This window comes from Rattus norvegicus, chromosome 12 (assembly GCF_036323735.1).
Source record: "Rattus norvegicus strain BN/NHsdMcwi chromosome 12, GRCr8, whole genome shotgun sequence".
Classification (NCBI taxonomy): Eukaryota; Metazoa; Chordata; class Mammalia; order Rodentia; family Muridae; genus Rattus; species Rattus norvegicus.
The window spans coordinates 42083340-42104738 of record NC_086030.1 but is presented as its reverse complement, the minus strand read 5'-3'; the positions used below and the strand labels follow the sequence as shown (position 1 = coordinate 42104738).

Sequence of the window (21399 nt, the reverse complement as noted above, 5' to 3'; positions counted from 1 at the left end):
AGGATGGTGAAAGAGACCCACAGATTGCTATGTGCCATGGGATGGAGAGGCATGTACAGTCCAGTGTTGCCCAGTTCACTACCCAGTGCTGCCTGTTAGAGAACTCTCTGGAGCTGCTTATTCGTGAGGGCCTTGGCTATGGTGGGTGTACTGTCTCAGCTCACTAAGGTTGCTGACCTGTGTCCCCAGAGGAACAAGGCCTGCAGCCAAAGGCGGCCGTGCAGAAGGAGCTGTCAGACATGGACTACTTGAAATCCAAGATGGTGCGGGCCGAGGTGTCCTCTGAGGATGAGGACAAAGAGGACAGTGAGGACGAGGCGGTGAACTGTGAAGAAGGAAGTGAGGCTGAGGAAGAGGAGGGCTCCCCCACCTGCCCAGCCCAGCAAGCGGGTGTGAACCGGGGAGCTGTGCTTGGGAGCCTGAGGCCCCAGGAAGCTGCCGGCAAGGTGTGTGTGTGTGTGTGTCTCTGTCTGTGAGGGCTGAGGAATACAATGGGCCTAGGTCACCTAGTGTCCTTGCGGCCCCTTGCTTAGAGAATTACCTGGAAGAGAAGCCCACTTGGCCATAGGTGTCCTCACAGCTTAGGCCCCTGTTTTGGCCTGAGAAAGCTCTCTGTTCCTGGAGTTGTGGGTTATCGATGAGCTGGGCTGATCCCGCCTTATATTTAGCAGCAAAGTAGCTGTGAGGAATCTTATCACTGACAGATAAATGAGCGTATCACTGCAGGCTGGGTAGTATCCCTCACAACAGTGATTCACATCACAGGCCTCTGCACAGGTGAGGAAGCAGGTGAGCAGTGCTTCAGCCACGGTGATGGCTGGGAGATGGCAGGGCCAGGACTCAGTGGGTGCCTGAAGCTTAGATTGCAAAGATGGTTGATACCTTGAGGGTCCTCATCTCCCACCAGGAGGTCCTCTCAGCCGCAGAGACAAGACACTTAGAGACTTGGTGGGACCACAGCTCTTGGGGTTCGTGTGAAGAAGTTGGGGCACACAGCAGCCCAGAACAATCTTTGCCAGGGAAAGAGTTCTAGTCAGGGCAGGTTTGGGCTTTAAAGGGGAAATCAAGAACAGAGGCCCTTGGGAGTTGTTGGAATTCCAGAGTAGACGATCCTAACCCCAGCATCCCTGTGGATGAAATCTGTACTTTAAGCTGGACGGTGCTCAAGCCCTGCCGCAATGGTACCTCTAGGCTCCTTCCCGGGTCAGGGCCTCTGTTGCTATGCTGCTGGCTTACCAGGCTCTGCGGACAGCTGCCTCCTACAGCTCCCTCCGGGCTCAGCTCAATAGCCAGCAGGGATTCTCATGGATTTCTCCAGCTCCCCTTCCCGCTCCGGGTGTCCCAGCCACCACCTGCCACACGAGCAAGCGTCAGGCATTCACCATCTTTGTGATCTCTCAGGTAGAGAAGCCAGCCAGCCAGAAGGAACCTACTACCCCCTACACCGTGAAGCTCCGGGGAGCCCCGTTTAATGTCACTGAGGTATGTGTTTGGAAAGGGAGGGTGGGCATGCCAGTATCAGGTGACATCGTGAGCTAGCTGGAGCCGGGTTTGGAGGCTACTGATGTGGGAAGGAGACCGGTGGCAGTAAGACTGCCTCCATTCTTCCCCTTGGTGCCAGGCTGGAGGTTCGCTGTTAAAATTTAGTGAGGAGACGGGCTGGAGAGATGGCTCAGTGGTTAAGAGCACTGATTGCTCTTCCAGAGGTCCTGAGTTCAATTCCAGCAACCACATGGTGGCTCACGGCCATCTATAATAGGATATGATGCCCTCTTCTGGTGTGTCTGAATTATATTACTTAAATATAATAAATAAAAAAATCTTTAACATGGGACTGGAGAGACAGCTCAGTGGGTAGAGTGCTTGCTGTGCAAGCCTCAGGACCCAAGTTCAATCCCCAGGTGCATGTTGTATTGCTGACTTAACAGGTACCATGAGACCAGTTGGCAGGCACTCGGCCACTGAGCCACATCCCTAGTGTAGTTGTCAAGTGCTTTAAATTCTAAGAGGAAATGCTAAGAGGATTTTTTTTTAAAGATTTATTCATTTATTATATATAAATACACTGTCACTGTCTTCAGACACACCAGAAGAGGGCATCGGATCTCTTTATAGATGGTTGTGAGCCACCATGTGGTTGCTGGGAATTGAACTCAGGACCTCTGGAAGAGCAGTCAGTGCTCTTAACCACTGAGCCACCTCTCCAGCCCCGCTACGAGTATTTTTTTTTTTTTTTTTTTTGGAGCTGGGGACCAAACCCAGGGCCTTATGCTTGCTAGGCAAGTGCTCTATCACTGAGGTAAATCCCCAACCTTTCTACTGAGCTAAATCCCCAACCAGAGGATTTTTAACAGGTCTAATGAAGTGTTAAACTTGTTTAAAAAAAAGAAAAAGAAAAGAAGGGAAAACAATTCTTTTTGTTCCAGAAAAACGTCTTGGAATTCCTAGCTCCACTGAAGCCAGTGGCCATTCGAATAGTGAGAAATGCTCACGGGAATAAAACAGGTGAGACACAAAGGCCACCCTGGTGGCCCTGGGGCTGTCAACCACATGCCTCCTGGTCAGCCAGGGCCTCCTGGCCACAGAGCACTTGATTTGGCTGTCATAAGGCAGAGAGTCTGGTGATCAGCCAGCGTTGGATCTGGGGGAGGCCAGAAGGCTGTCAGAGGTGGAGCAGGAGCGTAGCTGCGCTTTACAGAGCCACACCAAGGCTCTGTGGCTACAGGAAGACTGCGGGCTGTGAGGGGTCCTTGGCAGAAGAGGCTGCCTGGGTAGAGCATCTGGGGAAGGGAGCACCTATGCATTAGGGGCAGCCCAGTCATCATCCCGTAGCTTTTTCTTCCCTAGCACCGCTCTTGGCTTTATCCTATCTCCTGTACCAAGCTGGTTCTCCTCACCTTTAACCCTGAAGAGGGCAGTGTCGGGTAGAGGGGCTTCATCCCAGCTTAGCTGCTGAGTTGCTCTGTCACGTAGAGGCGGACAGGATCAGCCTCAGTACCTGTACACTGTGGGGTGGGCTGTGAGCCAGGAGTGAGGAGCCGAGGAGCTGACACTGAGAGCCGCCCTGCCCACTCTGAGAACTGTGGTCGCATTCGTCTGTGGCTGAGGGTGGTGCCCTGGTTTACGGCACTTTAGAGAGCAGGAAGAGAGTCAGCTGGGCCTGCAGCTGGAGAACACATAGCACTCCCTCCTAAGAGCAGAAGCAGGGCTGTGGCAGAGCTGGAGAAGTGGGCTTGGCCATGTGGGACTTCAGTCAATGCAGTGTACTTCCAGCCTAGGGCATGGGGAGGCCCGATCCAATTAAGAACCGTCCCTTGGCTGGTCTGCCCCTGGGAGACTCCTGGGACATGAAGTGGGTGAAGTACTTCATGGGTAGGAAGAGAACAGAAGAGAGGACTGGACAGAAAGAACAGCCTCATCTTGCTTGTGGAAACCCCTTGGGCTTTGGGACACATTGTAGCATTGCCATCAGACAGCCCTGTGACCCAGGACATGTAACTTTAATATTTCAGGGAAGGAACGGCCCTGCTCTTCTGCCTCACAGAGGTGGGCTCCCCTCAGGGAGGCTCCCAGGCCTCGATCTGAGTTCCAGGGACAGTGGCAGTGACGATGGCTCTGACCATCCTGAACTGAGTCACAGCATAGCCTCCACTTCTCTAGAGGGTGTTCAGGAACAGGGTGGGGCTGGGACAGGCAGGAAGGCCTGCTGTTCCCACATCTGCACTCACAGCCGACCTCTGATCTGAAGCTGTTGGGGTGTAGGGTGTACGGGTGTGTCCTGGAGGTTGACAGCCCATGACTCTCCTTGTCTCTGTCCTTATTCAGGGTATGTCTTCGTGGACCTCAGTAGCGAAGAAGAAGTAAAGAAAGCTCTTAAGTGCAACCGTGAATACATGGGTAAGGGAGTGTCACATCAGTGAGGGTAAGGGAGCGTCAGACATCAGTGAGGGTAAGGGAGTGTTACGTCAGTCAGTGAGGGCAGTCCCTGTGCTGATGTCACACGTTGGTACTCAGATACTTTTGGGCCCTGGGGATCCAGCAGAGAGCAAGGAGTCCACAGTCCCTCCCCCTGGAGCAGCCACGGAGCAAGCACAGAGATAGTCATGGGAAATGTGGGCGGATGATGTCATTGATCTGAGTGACCTGTAGAACAGGGAATGATGTGTTGCCCTGCACCCTGGCCTCCTGGAGTAGCCTGCCCGGTCTCCAGAACAGCTGGAGACACTGGCTAACTTGGCTCAGATGTGGGTGTGGGCCACTGACAGAGAAAAGTCTCACTGAGGGAGGATGGGAGTCCATTTAGCAGGTCAGGTGTTGGGTACCGATGGAGCAATGACTGGGTGAGGGGGATGGGTGCTGGCTGACGTGGGGTGGGGCACCTGGGAATAGTGGTGCAGGCAAAGGTTCACTCCATCAATGCCCCAAATTGGGTCGTCATGTGACATCAACCCAGATCAGCCACATGGGTTGTGGGGAGGCCCCAGAACCCAGCAGCCGACTCCTGTGGTCTGGGATGGCCTGTAAGCTCCTCAGGGGCCTTGGCTGCACTGTTGAGGTGAATGAAGTCCCAGTGGGCCCACACGCGGCCTGGGAAACCGTATGCTGCAGTCATAATCAAACAGACACAGCAGGCTCTGAGCAGCAGCAGAAGAGGCTGAGGGGACCTTGGGAGGCTCCAGCAACCTCAGGCTCACCACAGCCCTGACCCCTGTCTTCCTGCAGGTGGGCGCTATATCGAGGTGTTCAGGGAAAAGCAGGCCTCCGCCGCCCGTGGTGCCCCAAAGAGCAGCTCTGCACCCTGGCAAGGCCGAACGCTCGGCGAGCATGAGGAGGAGGAAGACCTGGCAGACTCTGGGAGGCTTTTTGTACGGAACCTGTCCTACACCAGCTCTGAGGAGGACCTGGAGAAGCTGTTCTCTGCCTATGGTACGTGTGGCCTCCGCTTGGTGCTGGGTGACATCTCTGTCCATCAGCTAGAGGCTCCTCTGTGGAAAGAAGACAAAGCACCCTACTGCTGAGGGTCCCACTGCACCCTGCCCTGTGGACAGGCCTCTCCTCACTCTGTCAGGATGTGGAGCAGAGGAGAGAGCGGTGTCTCTCTCGGGCTGTCCACACTGCTGTCCCATCCTTCCTAGCCACTGTGGAGGCTCAGACAGGACAGGAAGGAGACTCCAGGGGCCCATCCTGTGTCTGAGCCTCCACACCCAGGCTCTCCTTAGAAGAAACACAGGAGTTATTTCAGGCATATTGCAAGTGTCAGCACCCCAGCCCCATCTAGAGCCTTGTTGCCCTTTGTGTAATATCCTGACCCCACAGGTAAAACACAGCCTACAGTCCAGTGAGTTTTCAACCTAAGAAACTACAACAGTAGCAACAGTAAGAATAGTTCCTTGCACTGAAACCTCCCAGTGTGCCCACAGCTGTCCTGCCAGCCAGACCCTCCTGCCTCCTGGCTGACATGGCCAGACTAGACAGGTCAGGGTTTGTCTAGACTGTGAGTGTCCATTTGGGAAGAGACTCGGTGGGAACATGATCCTGTCCTGTGTTCAGAGTGGTGAGCACTGCCTAGTCTGCATGGTGATGTTGTGGCACTTAACATGGCACCGCCTGTAGGGGGCACTGTTGGCTACACTCCTCGGGTGTTAGCACAGCTCACCCCACACCTGTCCTGTGAGCCAGGGATCTTGTAGCACTTTATAGATGAGGACACCGGTCTGTGCATGATAAGTGACATATCCCAGGGGAAGGCCACATGCAGAGCAGGTAGCAGAACAGGTGTTCAGCCCATACCTCTCCTATGAGGGGTGACTCACAGATGCCGGCTCTGCTCTCCTGAGGGACCTGGCAATCTGAGCTGCTCCAGAACAGCCGTTTGCTGATCTCACTGGCTCAGCCCATTGCCTGGCCAGGGCCCTGCACTTCTGTTACCCAGTGCTCTGCCCACGACTGACTGACTGACACTTCTCCCATCTCCAGGTCCCCTGTCAGAACTCCACTACCCCATTGACAGCCTGACCAAGAAGCCAAAAGGCTTTGCCTTCGTCACCTTCATGTTCCCTGAGCATGCTGTGAAGGCCTATGCTGAGGTAGACGGGCAGGTATTCCAGGTAAGTTAGCTCAGGCCTGATGGGCTGTTGGGCTCAAGGTAGGGACAGGCATGTTCCTGTGTCTGCATTTCAGGCCTGGAAGCCCACAGTGGCCTGCTGTGCTGTCACATCACGTGAGCTTTGAGAGGGTGAGATTTCCAAGGGCAGTGGTTGCCTTGACATCGGCTGTTTGTTGGTGGCAGCCCGGCACACATTGGATCCTTACAGAATATTTGTTAAATGCAACTGTGCTTTTTTTTGCCTTCTGAAACTGTTCCTTCGTAAAAGTTGAAGCTCCCGTGGTGTGCACAAGTGCTCAGGCTGTTTGCCTGTGGCAGCAGGCGGTGGGCTCAGCACGCTCGCCCGAGTCCCAGGCTGCCTGTTTGGCTCATCTGTTCAGGGTTTATAGATGGCATTGTTACCAGACCTGCACCCACCTGTGTAGACCTCATGTGTTCTCCCTGGGGGGGGACAGAAAAGGACAGGATGCAGGGTTGTGGGGCTGTGGGTGCTATAAACAGTCTCCAGAGCTGGAGCGGTGTCTCAGCAGTTAGAGCAATTCCTGAGTTGGAACACAGCACTCAAGCAGCTAGATCTCTGTGAGTTCAAAGTCTGCATGGCCTACGAATGGAATTACAGGCCAATTAGACAAAAAGAAAAGGAAGGGAATCAATCAATCAATCAATATTTCCTGCCCTTCTAGAGGACCAAAGTTTGGTTCTCAAAAGCCATGCTAAACCACATACAAATACCTGGATCTCCAGCTCCAGGGACTCTAACGCCCTCTTCTGGCCTCCAGTGGCACTGCACACACATGGTGCACATACAAATTCTTAGGCTCAGGCACACACACATAGACATAAATAATAGCAAATCTTTTTAAAACACAATGTCTCCTGTGTGCAGTGGTGTCAGCTGGCCTCACTGCAATGACAGGTCCCTTTGTCACACAGATGGAGAGTAACTAGGTCTTAAACTTACTCTTAAACTGTTGGGGGCCTACAGTTTTAGAGGGTGGGCCCATGACCACCAGGATGGGGACCTCACCAGTAGACAGCAGCTAAGAGAACACATCTCCATCAGTAAGCAGAAAGAGAGCTAACTGGAAATGGTGTGGACTTTTGAAACCTCCATGATGCACCTCCTCCAGCAAGGCCACACCTCCTCCAGCAAGGCCACACCTCCTCCAGCAAGGCCACACCTCCTCTAGCAAGGCCACACCTCCTCTAGCAAGGCCACACCTCCTCCAGCAAGGCCACACCTCCTCTAGCAAGGCCACACCTCCTCTAGCAAGGCCACACCTCCTCTAGCAAGGCCACACCTCCTCTAGCAAGGCCACACCTCCTCCAGCAAGGCCACACCTCCTCTAGCAAGGTCACACCTCCTCCAGCAAGGCCACACCTCCTCCAGCAAGGCCACACCTCCTCCAGCAAGGCCACACCTCCTCTAGCAAGGCCACACCTCCTCCAGCAAGGCCACACCTCCTCCAGCAAGGCCACACCTCCTCTAGCAAGGCCACACCTCCTCCAGCAAGGCCACACCTCCTAATCTTGTCCAGATAGTTCCAAAATTGGGGACCAAACATTCGAGTATGTAAGCCTCTGGGGTCGTTCTCATCCAAACTGCCACAAACCACATGGTCCCTCTGCTGTCCCCTCCAGTCAGACATAGATCTAGAGCACTTGTGACCTGGGGTGGCATACTTGAGGGTGGAGCTGTGTTACATCCTCCTTCCATCCCCTCCAGGGCAGGATGCTCCACGTCCTACCATCCACCATCAAGAAAGAAGCCAACCAGGAGGCCAACGCCCCAGGATCCTCTTACAAGAAGAAGAAGGAAGCCATGGACAAAGCCAACAGCTCCAGGTCCTTGTCAGCTCCACAGTGACTGCTGAGCCCAGCGGTCTGCTGCCCTCGACCCCACCCTTCACTCTTGTGCGCCTCATGCATGACTTCAAGGCCTCCATATTCCCACTTGCGGGATGGGGAGAGCAGAAGCAGGGTCTGCAGCACGGTGTGGATGAGTACCGAGTCCCTGCCCAGAGCAGGGAGTCGGAGGGAGGGGCTCAGGCTTCTGAAAAGGAACCAGCCTGTTGACCACTGTGCGGCCTCTGTTCTGCCCACTCCTCAGCTCCCACAACTGGAACACGCTGTTTATGGGGCCGAATGCCGTGGCCGATGCCATTGCACAGAAGTACAACGCCACCAAGAGCCAAGTGTTTGACCATGTGAGTGAAGGGCCTCGCTTTCCCAGGGCTGGTGTCTGGACAGCTGCTGAGTTAACTGAGGCCAGGCCTGGGGTGGGGGTGTGCTCATCTCCTGGTGGTTGGCAGAGAATGCCTGTTGATGCTGCTTGCAGCTCCTCCTCTCCCTTCACTTACCCTTCTTCCTAGACACTGAACATACCACATATGTGATAATGATTGCATTCAGAGAAGCAGGGGGAATCAAGCAGGTTAATTTTCATGGCATAATTCAGTATATCCAAAATAATATGATTGGAACATGTGCTCAACACGAAAACAGCCTGAGCCATTTTTTCCTTATTTGTCTGGTGCTGGTGTGTATTTAACACTTGTTGGGAGTCTGAATGGAGTGGGCCACCTTTAGAGACACTGACCACTGTTTTGAGCAGCCACAGCCTGACCTAAGGGCAGTTTCTGTGGCTCAAATGTTAGCCATGCCCAGGACAGAAGGGGACTTGCTCTTTGGCGCCCTCTACTGGAGAGAGACACAAAGGAGCTGTCATAGCCCCACTGGGCTGCTCAGCAAGGTTCTAGCTGTGACTCGAGAGGCTGGGGCTGGAGCTGGCTCAGACTGAGGTGGGTGCATTAGAAGCCCCTGAGGCAATGAACTGTAGGAAGGACAGCAGGGACATCTCCCTGGGGGCCAAGGACCCCCAGGTTTACTCTGCATATTCAGAGGAGTCTTGAGTCCTAGGAACCTCCAGTCTGGAGAATGATGGGTGTGGACACAGGCATTTCCTTCTGAGCCACCTCCTGACAGCACCTGGGCCTCTTGCCTTCCTCCCACAGGAGACCAAGGGCAGTGTGGCTGTGCGTATGGCTCTGGGGGAGACCCAGCTGGTCCAGGAGGTTCGAAGCTTCCTTATTGACAATGGTGTCTGCCTGGACTCTTTCAGCCAGGTGAGTCCTTACTGCACACAGTGAGTCCATAGTCAAGCAGAACTATGACAGAGTTTCCTGGGAGGCCAGAGAGATGGATCCTGTGGGCGGTGGGAGCCAAGAGGAAGCCTGCAGACTGGTCCCTCAGACTGTCCTTGTAGAGACGAAAGTCCCTAGCTCTTTCTGCCTTCCACACAGAGGGGACAGGGCTGTGCTTCCAGTAAGGAGCCTAGCCATTGAGACGTGGCTCTTGTCCTTCAGAAGCCCATCGTGCCACCTTGGGAAGCTCCGGTCTGGGTTGTGGTTGGGGACTATTGGACTCATGTGGCTTGGGGTGAATTGGAGAGGTGTGATCTGGAGCCTCCGACCCCAGCCCCCATACAAAGCAGTCTGTGGGGCATGGGATAAGAAAGAAGCCTGTGCTGGAATGCTTCCCCCAACCCCAACCCCAGCTCTGCTTCCCAAGCCTGTTTGCTAGGGGCCCTGATGGGGCCTCTGCCAAGGCTACCATGGTGTCCGTACTGAGGCCATGCTGAGGTCACTCTCCCATTGTCCCCCACACTCTCATCCTCCCCTCAGGCTGCAGCGGAGCGAAGTAAGACGGTGATCCTGGCTAAGAACCTCCCAGCAGGCACACTAGCAGCAGAACTACAGGAGATCTTCAGCCGTTTCGGCAGCTTGGGCCGAGTGCTCCTGCCTGAAGGTGGCATCACGGCCATTGTAGAGTTCCTGGAGCCACTGGAGGCCCGCAAGGCTTTCAGGCACCTGGCCTATTCCAAGGTATGCTACTGATCTCCATGGGGCACCAGAGAGACTCCAAGAGCTGGAGTTGACTCCATGCTGACCTGGGCCTCGCACTCACAGGCTCTGCCCAAACCCACCATCCCTCTTGGAGCTTGCTGCTCTGAGGTGGACATTGCTGCTGTACCTGGGGCCACCTCCTGACTTCTGATGAAAGAAAATAGCAGATAGGAGCTTTCCCAGGCTGTTGTGACAAAGGCTGCCAGCTTGGTGGCATGAGATGGTAGATTTTGGTCTTTCAGCTTGATTGTCGGTCCAGTCTTACCCAGTCACTGCTGCCCATCTCATTCCTTCCACCCTCCGGACTTCTGTATTACACTTACAGCCCAGCCAGATAGCAGTCTCACCCCAAGATTAGCCTCCTATTACCAAGGTCACAGTTACGGGCTGGGCCTCAAGGTCAAGACATGACTGTCTTAGCGAGGCACTATTCAGCTCAGTACAAGGAATTTGTGTCTGCCTGGGACCTCTGTGCTTTATGACCTGTGTCTTGCATTAGTGTCTGCAGGCTGTGCTCAGCTGTACGGAGGGTGCTGGGCCCTGCCAGTGCAGGAAGCGCTCTCTGTACCTGGCCTCTCTTGGCTCTGTCTTCTCTGACCCTGCTGTCCGGCAGCACTGAGTCTCTAGCTAGGTCTTTGATGGGGACCCACAGCCTTGACACCCCTGTTTCTGCAGTTCCACCATGTCCCCCTGTACCTGGAGTGGGCTCCAATTGGTGTCTTCGGCGCAGCCCCCCAGAAGAAAGATTCCCAACCTGAGCAGCCTGCACAGAAAGCTGAGGCAGAGCAGGAGACTGGTGAGAGCAGAATCTGGGGTCATCGTGCTGTGGGCAGCGCTGGGAAGAGGGCTGGGTGAGGGAGACTGTCATTAGGCCACTGGCCAGGTGTTCTTCATTCTGCCTACAGATAGATGTCATAGATGTGTCAAGTGTCGTTTAAAGAGTGGACCCTTGGGATGGTGTCACTTGAGGTGGCCAAGTTGTAATTTCTCAGCCTAAGGTTGTAAAGATGGAATCTTCGAGTGTATTGACTGGGATTTGAAAGGGGCTGTGGGAACCTTGTCTCCAGCATCAGTGGTGGCTGCTGGAGGAGGTAGATGGTCCTTGTGTAGCAGCTTGTGTATCACAGCGCCCCCTGATGGTCAGGATAGGAAGCAGCAGTGGTCCCCTCAGCTGGTGCCTCACTGTGGGGAGGGGGAGAGCACATCTTTGACATTAGGTACAAGACAACTCTCCCTCCTCCAGACTGATGCTCAGGCATGCCTGCCCTCTGATAACCTGAAGCATCTGGGTAACATGCCGTGTGCGGTCTGGGCAGTGGAGCAAGCGAGCCTGAGGCCCCCGGAGACGCTGTGGAGGTCAGGGTGCTGTGTGGAGTTTATTGTTTATTGCTTTGGTTTGGTTTGCATTCTCAAGTTTGCCCTTAGCTGAGGATGACTGAGCTTCAGGTCCTCCTGCCATCACCTCCGAGTGCCGGGACTCCAGGCTGGGGCTCCAGGTGTGTAGACCGTAGCCCATTCTCTGTGGTCTCTGTATACTCAAGTATTCGCACATAGGAATCCATTGCAGCAAGAAGAGCGAAGGCAAGTAACGAGGTTGGCAGACGAAGGGTTCGGATCCTCGCCCAGGCTGAGTGATGTCGCTGCTCGCGGTCACTGAGGCTTGTGTGTCTGTCAGGGGGTGGCCTGGTGGTCTCTCAGACCAGAGGTCCCCTCAGACCTTCTCATGATCTTATCCAGAGGCGTTTCTTCTCGTGGTCCTGCATTTGTTGATGATTAGTGTTGGGGGTTGGGACCTCAGGTTGTGGACATTCTGCAAGTGCCACCTCTCCTGGGGTTAGTTCTCCCCGTCAGCACCCAAGGCGTCCAACTGCCTTACAGTTGAGCCTGGGTAATACATTTTGGCATAAAAGTAAATACTCACTGTCAAGCATGAAAGTTAGGCAGGGCCAGGGTTCCTGAAGACACACCCAGGAGGCCCACAAAGCTCCTGTGTGGCTGCTCCCCTATCCTGACACATCTCCCCCCTTTTATGGCCATGCTGGCAAACATCGGAATCCACATGTTAATTCTCCCTTGTTATTTCCATCTTGGCCAGCCAATCACTGCACCCCAGTGCCCAGCACCTCCAGGATGCAGCCCTAGGTGGAGGGCAGGACCACTACATAGATAGATGCCAGCCAAGGCAGGAAAGGACGGAGGGAAGAGTATGACTCACCCTTCTGTAGGGAGGGCTGGGTTATGATGTCCTGAGCCTCTGGTACTCGTGAGGTTTGAGACTGACTCCAGGGTTTGGTGGCCCTGACCACTAAGTGGTCAGTGTCACTGTGAAGTGTGAAGGTGACTTTAGGTGGCTGTGACTCGAGTCTGTGTGTAGTCAGTGGAACCTTGAGTTACACTCACAGCAGTGGCACCGCTGGGGGAGATGTACATGCTGTTTAGCACGTGGGCAGTCTTCTGCTCCTTGCCATGGCTGGGGGAGCACCTCCCTTCTCTGAGCTGTTTTTGTGTCTGTAACATGGGTGATGGCCATCAGGGTGCCCAAGGTTACTGTTGTCACCCACAGGCGGGGAACCAAGTGGTATCCTAGTGCCCTTGTAGCCATGTAGATCTGTGTGTCAGCCACCGCAGGGGCTGACTATCTACACCCACACAGAGCCTGCTCCCCAGCACTTCCAGGGGCAGGTGGAGCTGCGGAGGTGGACTGAGCTGTTTCACTGGTGGCCTTGGGTGCAGACATTTCTCTGGAGCTAGAGAGGTTTCCTGACACTGGGGTCTGGGGTCTGGGTGTGGTCCTCTATCACCTTGTCCCCGATATCAGGCCCTGACCCTGAGGACTTTCCAGGGCCACACAGCCTGTGCCAAGGCAACCTCAGACCAGGACTAGGAAGCTGTCCTTAGTTATACCCTGTCCAGATGCACTGTGCCCACACCGTCCCTCTGCCCCTTCCCAAAGCCTCCTTGGCCTCCAGTGGCTCTTCCCATCCTGTCTGACTGTATAGTCCCCTGTCCATTGAATGTCATCCCGTGCCCCCTCACCCCTGCCCAGTGTCATCCCGTGCCCCTTCTCCCCAGCCCACTGTCATCCTGTGCCCCCTCTCCCCTGCCCACTGTCATCCCGTGCCCCCTCACCCCTGCCCAGTGTCATCCAGTGCCCCCTCACCCCTGCCCAGTGTCATCCCATGCCCCCTCTCCCCTGCCCACTGTCATCCCGTGCCCCCTCACCCCTGCCCAGACTGTCATCCCGTGCCCCTTCTCCCCTTCCCACTGTCATCCTGTGCCCCCTCACCCCTGCACATTGTTCTCGGGGTTCCGTCAGCTCTCCCATCCTTGTAGGGTGAGAACCTAGATTGCTGGCGACCCAGGCTAGGATTTCATAGGCAAGGAGGTGGGAGGGGGGATGGGCAGGCTTTTCTGCAGTGAGCTGCTGTTCCCTGCATGGGTCCCGAGGGACAGGAACAGCGTGTTTTATCTCCCCACAACCAAGACCCTCACCTCCAGATAACGGGCCGTGAGTCAGGGGAGGTCCCACAAAGCTGCTTGCTGCTGATAACAAGCTGTCGCTGTGGGCCTCACAGGAACCCCAGTGGGGAGGGGTAGGGGAATCCTACAACCTGCTTCTAATGACCCCCCCTATGGCCACCCATGACTGGCTGTCATTGTGCTGACTGAGGTGGAAGTGGTTTCTCCCTGCCCCTCCTGGTCCCTGCAGCCCACCTTGCATCTGGCTTCTCACCCCACCCTGTGCCTTTGCGGAGCCCTCCATCTCTCTTACCCCTCCCCCTCTCTGGTCCTTGCTTTTCTTGTTATCCATTTAGATTTCATGGTACCCAGTGTTTTGTCTTTCCTTTGTCTCCCCACTTGGGGCTAAAGCAGAATCTTTTTTTTTTTTTAAAAAAGACCTTGTCTTCAGCACCCTGGCACTTAGCCATCTCCAGCCTCCCTTAGGCCCAGACACAGGCCACACCAGGGCTGGTGGTGAGGCATAAGGTGGGGCCAGGTCCCCTGGATGTGTGGCCTTCCCAGAACCCCAGGCAGAGGAGGCGGGTACCAATGCTCCCTGCTTGTGCCATTTTGGCTCTAGAGGTAGGGGTTCACAGCTTGTCCTCCAGTGGCCCAGGAGCTTGTGGCAGGCTGGTTTCCTGGTCCCTTCTTGGACTTTCTCAGAACCTTTATTGATACCATTGAGATGGTAAGAAAGAAGCCTGGAGATGTGAACACATGAGGGCAGTGTGTTTGTGTGTGACTCAGTAATCAGCCCGCGGTCTGAGCTTGTGTACATGACTCCACAGCTGCTCAGAAACACCATAAGTGTGGCTGCCCATCCTGTGTTCCAGGCACAGGCTGAGTGTGACAGACTTGTTTCCAGGGGTGTTTCTGGAGTAGACATCACTATTCCAGACCCGGCCCCACACACGGTGAGCTCCCCTCATACTTGAGACACACAGACCTGAGCCAGTGGGGAAAATGATTTCACAGTGGGGCCAGGGCTCTATAAAGAAGAAACCAGAGGAAAGTAATAGAGACTCGCTGAGTCCTCTGTAACAGTCGGCAGCAAGGACCCTCAGAAATGCTTGTGCCGTGACCTGGTGGGGATCCAGGAGCTGAATAGAATGAGCAGGGTCACCATGTGCAAAGGTCCCATGACTGGTGTTGGTTTGGTGGATCTGGTGGTCAGCAAAGAGGCCAGAGCAGTTGGTGTGGGCTGAGCAGAGAGAAGCCAGGGATGAGGTTTGAGAAGCTGACAAGCCAGGGGCCAGCTCCAGGTAGGGGACTGGCAAGGAGGTCACTTGGTCAGTTGGTGGCCATTGACAATATCCAAACCTGTGGATGAGGCACACGTACTTCAGAACAGCCAAGTGCTGGGTGCAGGAGTGTGTACACACATGTTCTGTGTATATAAGTGTGCATATGCATACCTATGTGCACTGTGCCTGTGCACTGTGCTTGGTCTCATTGTCTTAGGGTTCTATTGCTATGAGATTCCATGACCATGCCACCACATAGAAAGGAGAACATTTCATTGGGACTGCCTTATAGCTTCAGAGGTTCAGTGCATTGCCGTCATGATGGGAAGGAAGCATGGTGGTATGCAGGCAGACATGGTGTTAGAGAAGGAGTTCTAGAGAGTTCTACATCGTGATCCTCAGGCAGCAGGAGACTGTGAGCCACCTTGGGCATAGCTTAAGCACGAGACCTCAAAGCCCGCCCCAGCAGTGACATGCTTCTTCCAACAAGGCCACACCTCCCAATAGTGCCACGCCCTATGAGCCTATGGGGGCCATTTTCTTTCAAACCACCACAGCTGTACTGTAAATGGGGCTAAGGTAGGGATTCAGCCACCAGCCCCAGCACAGCTAATGTGTGGCCTGCAACGTGGCTCATAGCTCCATGCCCCCGGCAGTTTCCCCACATCCTCTCCAGGATCATGTGGATCTCTGGATCCAGGGGGCCTGGATGAGTGTAGGGAGGCTCGTAGCCCTATCTGGGCTGTGGGAAGAAAGTCTACCATACCCAAATGTGCCCTGTATTTCCCGTGTTGAGGGAGGGTGTGGGTTGGCTCATTGGAATTGTTCCGGCCAAGCCAGCACCATGTCTAGGACTAGGTGCCAGGCATTCTCAAAAGTCCCCTGCCTCCTGAGGTTGGGGCTAGGAGCAGCTGGCCTGCTTAGAAGGGACCTGCTCATCGTGGATACTGACTGCCTACAACCTTTCTCAGCTCAGCCAGTTGCTAAAGCAGAGAGTTACCTCCCTGGGGCCATCTGAACACACTCTGTGAGACACAGCCCAGGGCAGAGTCCTAGGTGCATACTGCTGAGAGCTAGCTGAGTCCAGACTGGGGGCAGGAGGAGGGCAGGGTCAGGAATGTGGTATAGGCCGGGGCATGGGCATGAGGCCAGCAAACTGGTTCTTTTCCAGCCCCAGCTGAGGCTGAAATCCTTGTTGTAAGAATTGATTAATTTTAAAAACAGCTATATTTTCTTCCTCTTGAAAACTCCACCTTTCTGACCACACTGAAGTGACCTCTCCAAGTGTCAGACATTGGAGCCTCATGTTTTGTGATGTGGTACCTCTTTCGGGTCATGGCACATGCATCAGAGATGTCACCAGCCTCCCTTGTCTGAGGAAGAGGTGAACTAGTGTTCTGTGTCTTCCCCCAGGAGCTGACGTCCTACTCTCCATCCTGAATGTCTTTCTCAGCTTTGCCTTTGCAGGTGGAAGTGACTGTGCTGTGGTGGCATTGCTGGGAGACAAGGCTTGCATCCAGGCTCTGGGCACAGCTGTATCCCCCTGTGTCAGAGAGGGGACGATGCGTCACTTCCATTGGGCGTGCGGGCCTGGGTGTGGGGGGCTGACAGTTACAGCAGGGGTGAGTGAGGCTTTCAGAAGGCTGGGGAGATGGACAGAGCTGAGCACCAGGAAGTCCCGCCCACACGCAGAAGCTGGACTGAGAGCAAAGAACAGCGGCTGTCACTTGGCCCACATGACCTTTCTGGTGTTGGCCCGCCAGGACGTGCATTGCTCTTACTCACAGCAGTGCATCCAGGGGCTTTGGGTCCCATCCCTTGGGCGGGGTTATTGACAATGATCTGTTTTCAATCCCACCCCACCCCCACTTTACAATTTTGAGAGATTTCAAGTTGGATTTTAGTTTGAAAGTTTATCAAGTACCTTGAGGAGGGGGAGGGTTTGGTTGTTTGTGATTTTGAGGAAATAGCATTTGCTTAGGCTCATGGTTAAAGGCACAGTACTTCATGTTAAAGTTAAGTCAGGCCTGTTCAGCACTCTGTTCTCTCTCAATTGGGGCCTAGAGCAGGACATCTGTGTCTGTCTGTGTGTCTTACACCTCTCTCTACGCCCCTCTCGCTTCTTCTCTCTCTCCCCCCTCCACTACATCTCTCCCGCTCCCCTTCTCTCCCTCTCTCTCTCTCCTCCCCCCCTCCTGTTTTCTCTCCCTCTGCTGAAGCCCAACAGTGCCTCAGGACCCCTTAAATCTAGCCAGTTTTGTGCTGGAAGTTCTGCGATGTCTGTGGTTTGCAGTGCCACCATATAACACTGATTCCTTTGTTGACGGCCAGTACTGAACCCTGAAGGTGAAAAGGCTTTGGTGGAAGGAGCAGAGGCCTCCATGGGCAAAATGGAAGAAGAGGAGGAGGAAGAAGAGGAAGAGGAGGAAGAAGAAAGCATTCCAGGGTGCACTTTGTTCATTAAGAACCTCAACTTCAACACCACAGAGGAGACCCTGAAGGAAGTGAGTTTGGGGAACAGAGGGATGGGACCCCTTGGTCTGCAGCCTCCTGCTAGCATCACATCTGCCCCCTTCACCTCAGGGGCGGGTCCTCATGTAAGGGGATGGCGGTACCTGTACACTTCTGTCTAGAAGGCAGCCTGGTGACAGGGGCCTATCTTTTGTAGGTGTTTTCCAGAGTAGGAGCTGTGAAGAGCTGCACCATCTCCAAGAAGAAGAGTAAAGCAGGTATTCACCCTGGAAGAATACGTCCTAGAACATTCTACAGATACATTAATCTTGTGCCTCCCTGGGCACCTAGACCTCATGTCTTTCCTTGGCCCCAGGGATTCTCATGAGTCCTGGCCAACCTCCTAGCTTTCTGCAAGGGGTAGGCAGGGCCATCACCATCCAGAGTCCCCTTCAGTTAGGCAGGATTGGTGGGGATAGCACATGGGCTGGCCCAGCGTGCTCCTGAGTAGTAATGGACGCCCATGGTTCCTACTGGGTGTCTGTCAGGCGGGTCCCAGGAGCGGGTCCCTGTTACTTCCCACACCCTGTGAGGGGTAGAATCTGATTAGGAGGTGAGCTGTGGTGTCAGTCATCCACTAGTTAATAGCCAGGGAGGCCCAGCGAGCAGCCATGTTGCCTCTTTTGTGAGTCACATTAATTCCTGGTCCTAGGTCTCTTAGCAGGAGCTAAATCTTGATTTGAAGGAAGAGGGGTGTGAGAAGAGGAGAGGAATAAGTGGGGGTCCACCCATGGAGCCTTCCCGAGTGGTCTGCTCTAGTGCTGGGTCCCACCCCACCTCCCTCACTCTCCATCCCTCTTTCCCTCAGGAGTGCTACTGTCGATGGGGTTCGGGTTTGTGGAATACAAGAAGCCAGAACAGGCCCAGAAAGCACTCAAGCGGCTCCAGGTAAGATGGGGGCTCCAGGTCACCATGATGAGACCAGGGCCCAAGAAAGATTAAGGGCCTCTCTCACCCCTCTGTGGTCACTTTGGCTCATTCATCCTTTCACCGTGATTCCAACATGCTCGCTCTATTCCACAGGCTCTTTATGGAGTGTTCTCACCCACCTGAGCCACACGTAAGCTAGGCTCTGACTGCAGTCCCGAGACACAAAGCTGGTGCATTAGCAAAATGACCCCAGGAAATCCCTCCGATATCCCAGGAAATACAGCGAGTGGCGCTGTATACACACGCGGGCCCGTCTGTCCATCAGACATGACTGTGAGCTAGATGGGCTCTCACTCCTCCCTCTGTTGGGACAGACAGGCTTCAGAGCTGGACAGATTCCGAAGAGCACAGTCATGGGTGCTCCATGGAAATCACACCTCTCCCAGGGGATACTGCAGAAAACACAAAGAGGGCTCCTTAAGGAGGTGACAGGTAACCAGTGCCTGTCATGACAGAAGTCACCTGCTCAGAGCTCTGGGAGAGAGCAGCTAGGCGATGGGGATAGCAAGTGCAGAGACCTATGGCAGGCCCTCTGAGGCAAGAATGAGCCTCAGAGAGGGGGGCAGAGAGGCCAGCATGATGGCAGGACAGGGACAGGATGCTAGGACAGAGGAAAGAGGTGTAGACGCCCACCCTGAGCTATGTCCTTTGGAGGGCTAACCCCGGGGCCTGAAGGCAGTGGAAGATGAGGTTCTGATTGGAGTTTTAGGACGTTTTCCTGAGCTGCCGAGAAGAGCATGGGTAGTCTGGGGGAAACTGGGGGACCCTTGCACCCCCTCACCAGACACTGTAGCTTGGGCCAAGGAAAAGGTTGGGAGAGGGGCTAAGGCAAAGAGGCAGATTGTGACCTCAACAGCAAGAGTGGGAGTGTAGCCTCTGTGGCCCTAGAGGGACCTGAACCCTGCTTAAGAAAACAACCACAAGGCCAGTACTCGGGAGGACCTCTGAGTTCCGGACCAGCCTGGTCTACATAGCAGGTCTTAAGCTAGCCTGATCTATACAGTAGACCCTGTCTCAAGAATATAAAGGTAGGTCTCTCTGGATTGGCAGTCATCAGGCCATGCTGTGCAGAGGACACAGCTCAGCGTGTGCCCATGAGCTTTTCTCTTTTGTTTACTAGAAATCGCACTGCACTCCAGGACCCTGTGTCTTCATTTGACTCAAATCCAACTCTGAAGATTGTGGTCCACATTTTCTCTGTCATGTTTCTCAAGAGTTGGTAGCGCGGCGTTTGCATGCAAGCCATGTGCTCTTCTATGCACGAACTCATGTGTACATCACTGCCAGAGATCGGGCATCCAAAACCCCACTTGCCGCATTTCCTGGGATACCGAGGGGTTTTCAGGGGTCACTGTCTAATGCACCAGCTTTGCAGTTTCAGCCTAACTTATGTGTGGCTCGGGTGGGTTAGAACCTTCCATAAAGAGCCTGTGGACTAGAGTGAGCTATCTGCAAACTAGACTTGCAGGCTCCTGTCCCTCCAATTGTAAAAATAACTCCTTGAGTGGCCAGGAGATCCTGAGTACCTAGGACATTGTGTTTCTCTGGCCACCTGCTGCTTGGCTCAGGGGATGACTTTTGTGCTAAAGCCATCTCTGTCCTGGGTTCCCACCAGCCCCTCTTCCTGGAACAGGTGAGTTAGTGACCAGGCGTGGTCATTTTGTGTTCTAGGGTCACATTGTGGACGGCCATAAGCTGGAAGTACGGATCTCTGAACGGGCCACCAAGTGAGTCCTCAGATGTCTTCTCTGTCCGTGGATGGGTGGCAGCTTTCTGAGTCTGACTTGATGCTGATTGTTCTGGTGTCTCTGGTTCTTAAATGCCCCCATACACACCCCAATTACTCAGCCACTTGGGGTTCTTCCCAATTAAGGTTTCATGTGCCAACTTTGATACCCATGTCCCTGCCTGACTGGACCAGCCCGTGTCCATCATCTGGGGAGAGAGAGCTCAGACATGCTTTTATAATAAAGGTGCACATGGGAGTATATGTAGCCATGGGTAAAGGGCTGGCCCAGAATGCCTGAGGCCCTTCCTCATGGCATTCCCTCTCATGATCCTTGTTACAGGACAGCAATGGGCTGTGCTGTTCAGGGGACAGGATAGCTCTGGTCCCTGTCACCCCAAGTGGGCTGGCTTCCTCTGCTGTCATCCGGGCCCCTTCTGTAGGCCACTTGAAATGACAGGGAGGTGTTTTGTGTGGGAAGGTGACAGAGTTGGTCTAGGTACAAGCAGTTGGCAAACCAAATGACCTGGCATTTGCCACCCCATTCCAGGCCTGCCTTGACATCCACTCGGAAGAAGCAGGTCCCCAAGAAGCAGACGACCTCCAAGATCCTGGTGCGGAATATCCCCTTCCAGGCCAACCAGAGGGAGATCCGGGAGCTTTTCAGGTAGGTCCCCACACTGGGCTGTGGGCACAGTGCCCCCCGGAGGCTGGGAGGCTACTTAGGTCCTAACTGGTGCTGCTGTAAGTCCACAATGGGGCTCTCCAACCTTGGCCCTTGATTTGGCTTCTTTAATCTCAGAGATTATGGTGCCAGAGTGGCCTGATCTCTCTTCTCAGAGGCAGGAGGATGGCTGGATGTGCGTCTGTACCCTAGGGCTGTTGCTAGATATCAGGAGAGACAGCAGTTCTGGTGGCTGCGGCATGTGGTTCCCCTGTGTAGGCTTTGCTCCAGGAGAATCGGTTCCTTTAAGGTGGGACCCAGACACTGGGACCTTCGCCTCAGCTCCGCAGGGGACCCTATTGTTCTCATGGGATTAAGACACTGGTCTCAGCTGCTCTCTTGGAAAAGCCATTTCGGGAGGATGGTGAAGTCCTCCATATAGAACCATGGTCTGTTAGCACAGGAGGCGGTCTTGGCAAGGGACGAGAGTCAAAGCCAACCTGGCTGGGACAGAGGTAGATACTTCAGGGCTCTCCTTCCCAGGCTGTGGCGGCAGGCAGGAGCCTGACTCAGGAGCCTAGACTTTGTCAGGCTTATTCCACTCGTGGTTTGAAAGATGGTCCATCAGTTTAGCTTCTTTTTCCTCCAACTTTTTTATTTTACGTGCATGAGCAATCTACTTCCATTCATGCACTGTGTGCGTGAGAGGCCTTCAGAGGCCAGAGGAAGGCATGAGATCCCCTGGAACTGGAGTTAAAGAAGGTTGTGAGCTGCCGTGTGGGTGCTAGGAATGAACCCAGGTCCTCTAGAAG

The 21399-nt window shown here is 54.3% G+C and overlaps 1 protein-coding gene across 2 annotated transcripts in view; it reads left to right on the top strand.

Moving 5' to 3' along the window:
* Rbm19 (RNA binding motif protein 19) overlaps positions 1 to 21399 on the top strand; it is an 85254-nt gene that overhangs the window by 6792 nt on the left and 57063 nt on the right. The window contains exons 6-21 of one of the 2 annotated variants that reach the window (NM_001371959.1): positions 190 to 446; positions 1402 to 1482; positions 2427 to 2505; positions 3826 to 3897; positions 4723 to 4926; positions 5977 to 6107; positions 7833 to 7951; positions 8217 to 8313; positions 9121 to 9231; positions 9790 to 9990; positions 10687 to 10807; positions 17088 to 17260; positions 17425 to 17485; positions 18076 to 18155; positions 19869 to 19924; positions 20474 to 20590. In NM_001371959.1, coding sequence (NP_001358888.1) covers positions 190 to 446; positions 1402 to 1482; positions 2427 to 2505; positions 3826 to 3897; positions 4723 to 4926; positions 5977 to 6107; positions 7833 to 7951; positions 8217 to 8313; positions 9121 to 9231; positions 9790 to 9990; positions 10687 to 10807; positions 17088 to 17260; positions 17425 to 17485; positions 18076 to 18155; positions 19869 to 19924; positions 20474 to 20590 — 1960 coding nt within the window. Of the gene's footprint in view, positions 1 to 189; positions 447 to 1401; positions 1483 to 2426; positions 2506 to 3825; positions 3898 to 4722; positions 4927 to 5976; positions 6108 to 7832; positions 7952 to 8216; positions 8314 to 9120; positions 9232 to 9789; positions 9991 to 10686; positions 10808 to 17087; positions 17261 to 17424; positions 17486 to 18075; positions 18156 to 19868; positions 19925 to 20473; positions 20591 to 21399 lie in introns of those variants that run through there. The other variant, XM_063271343.1, reaches the window with a different exon arrangement.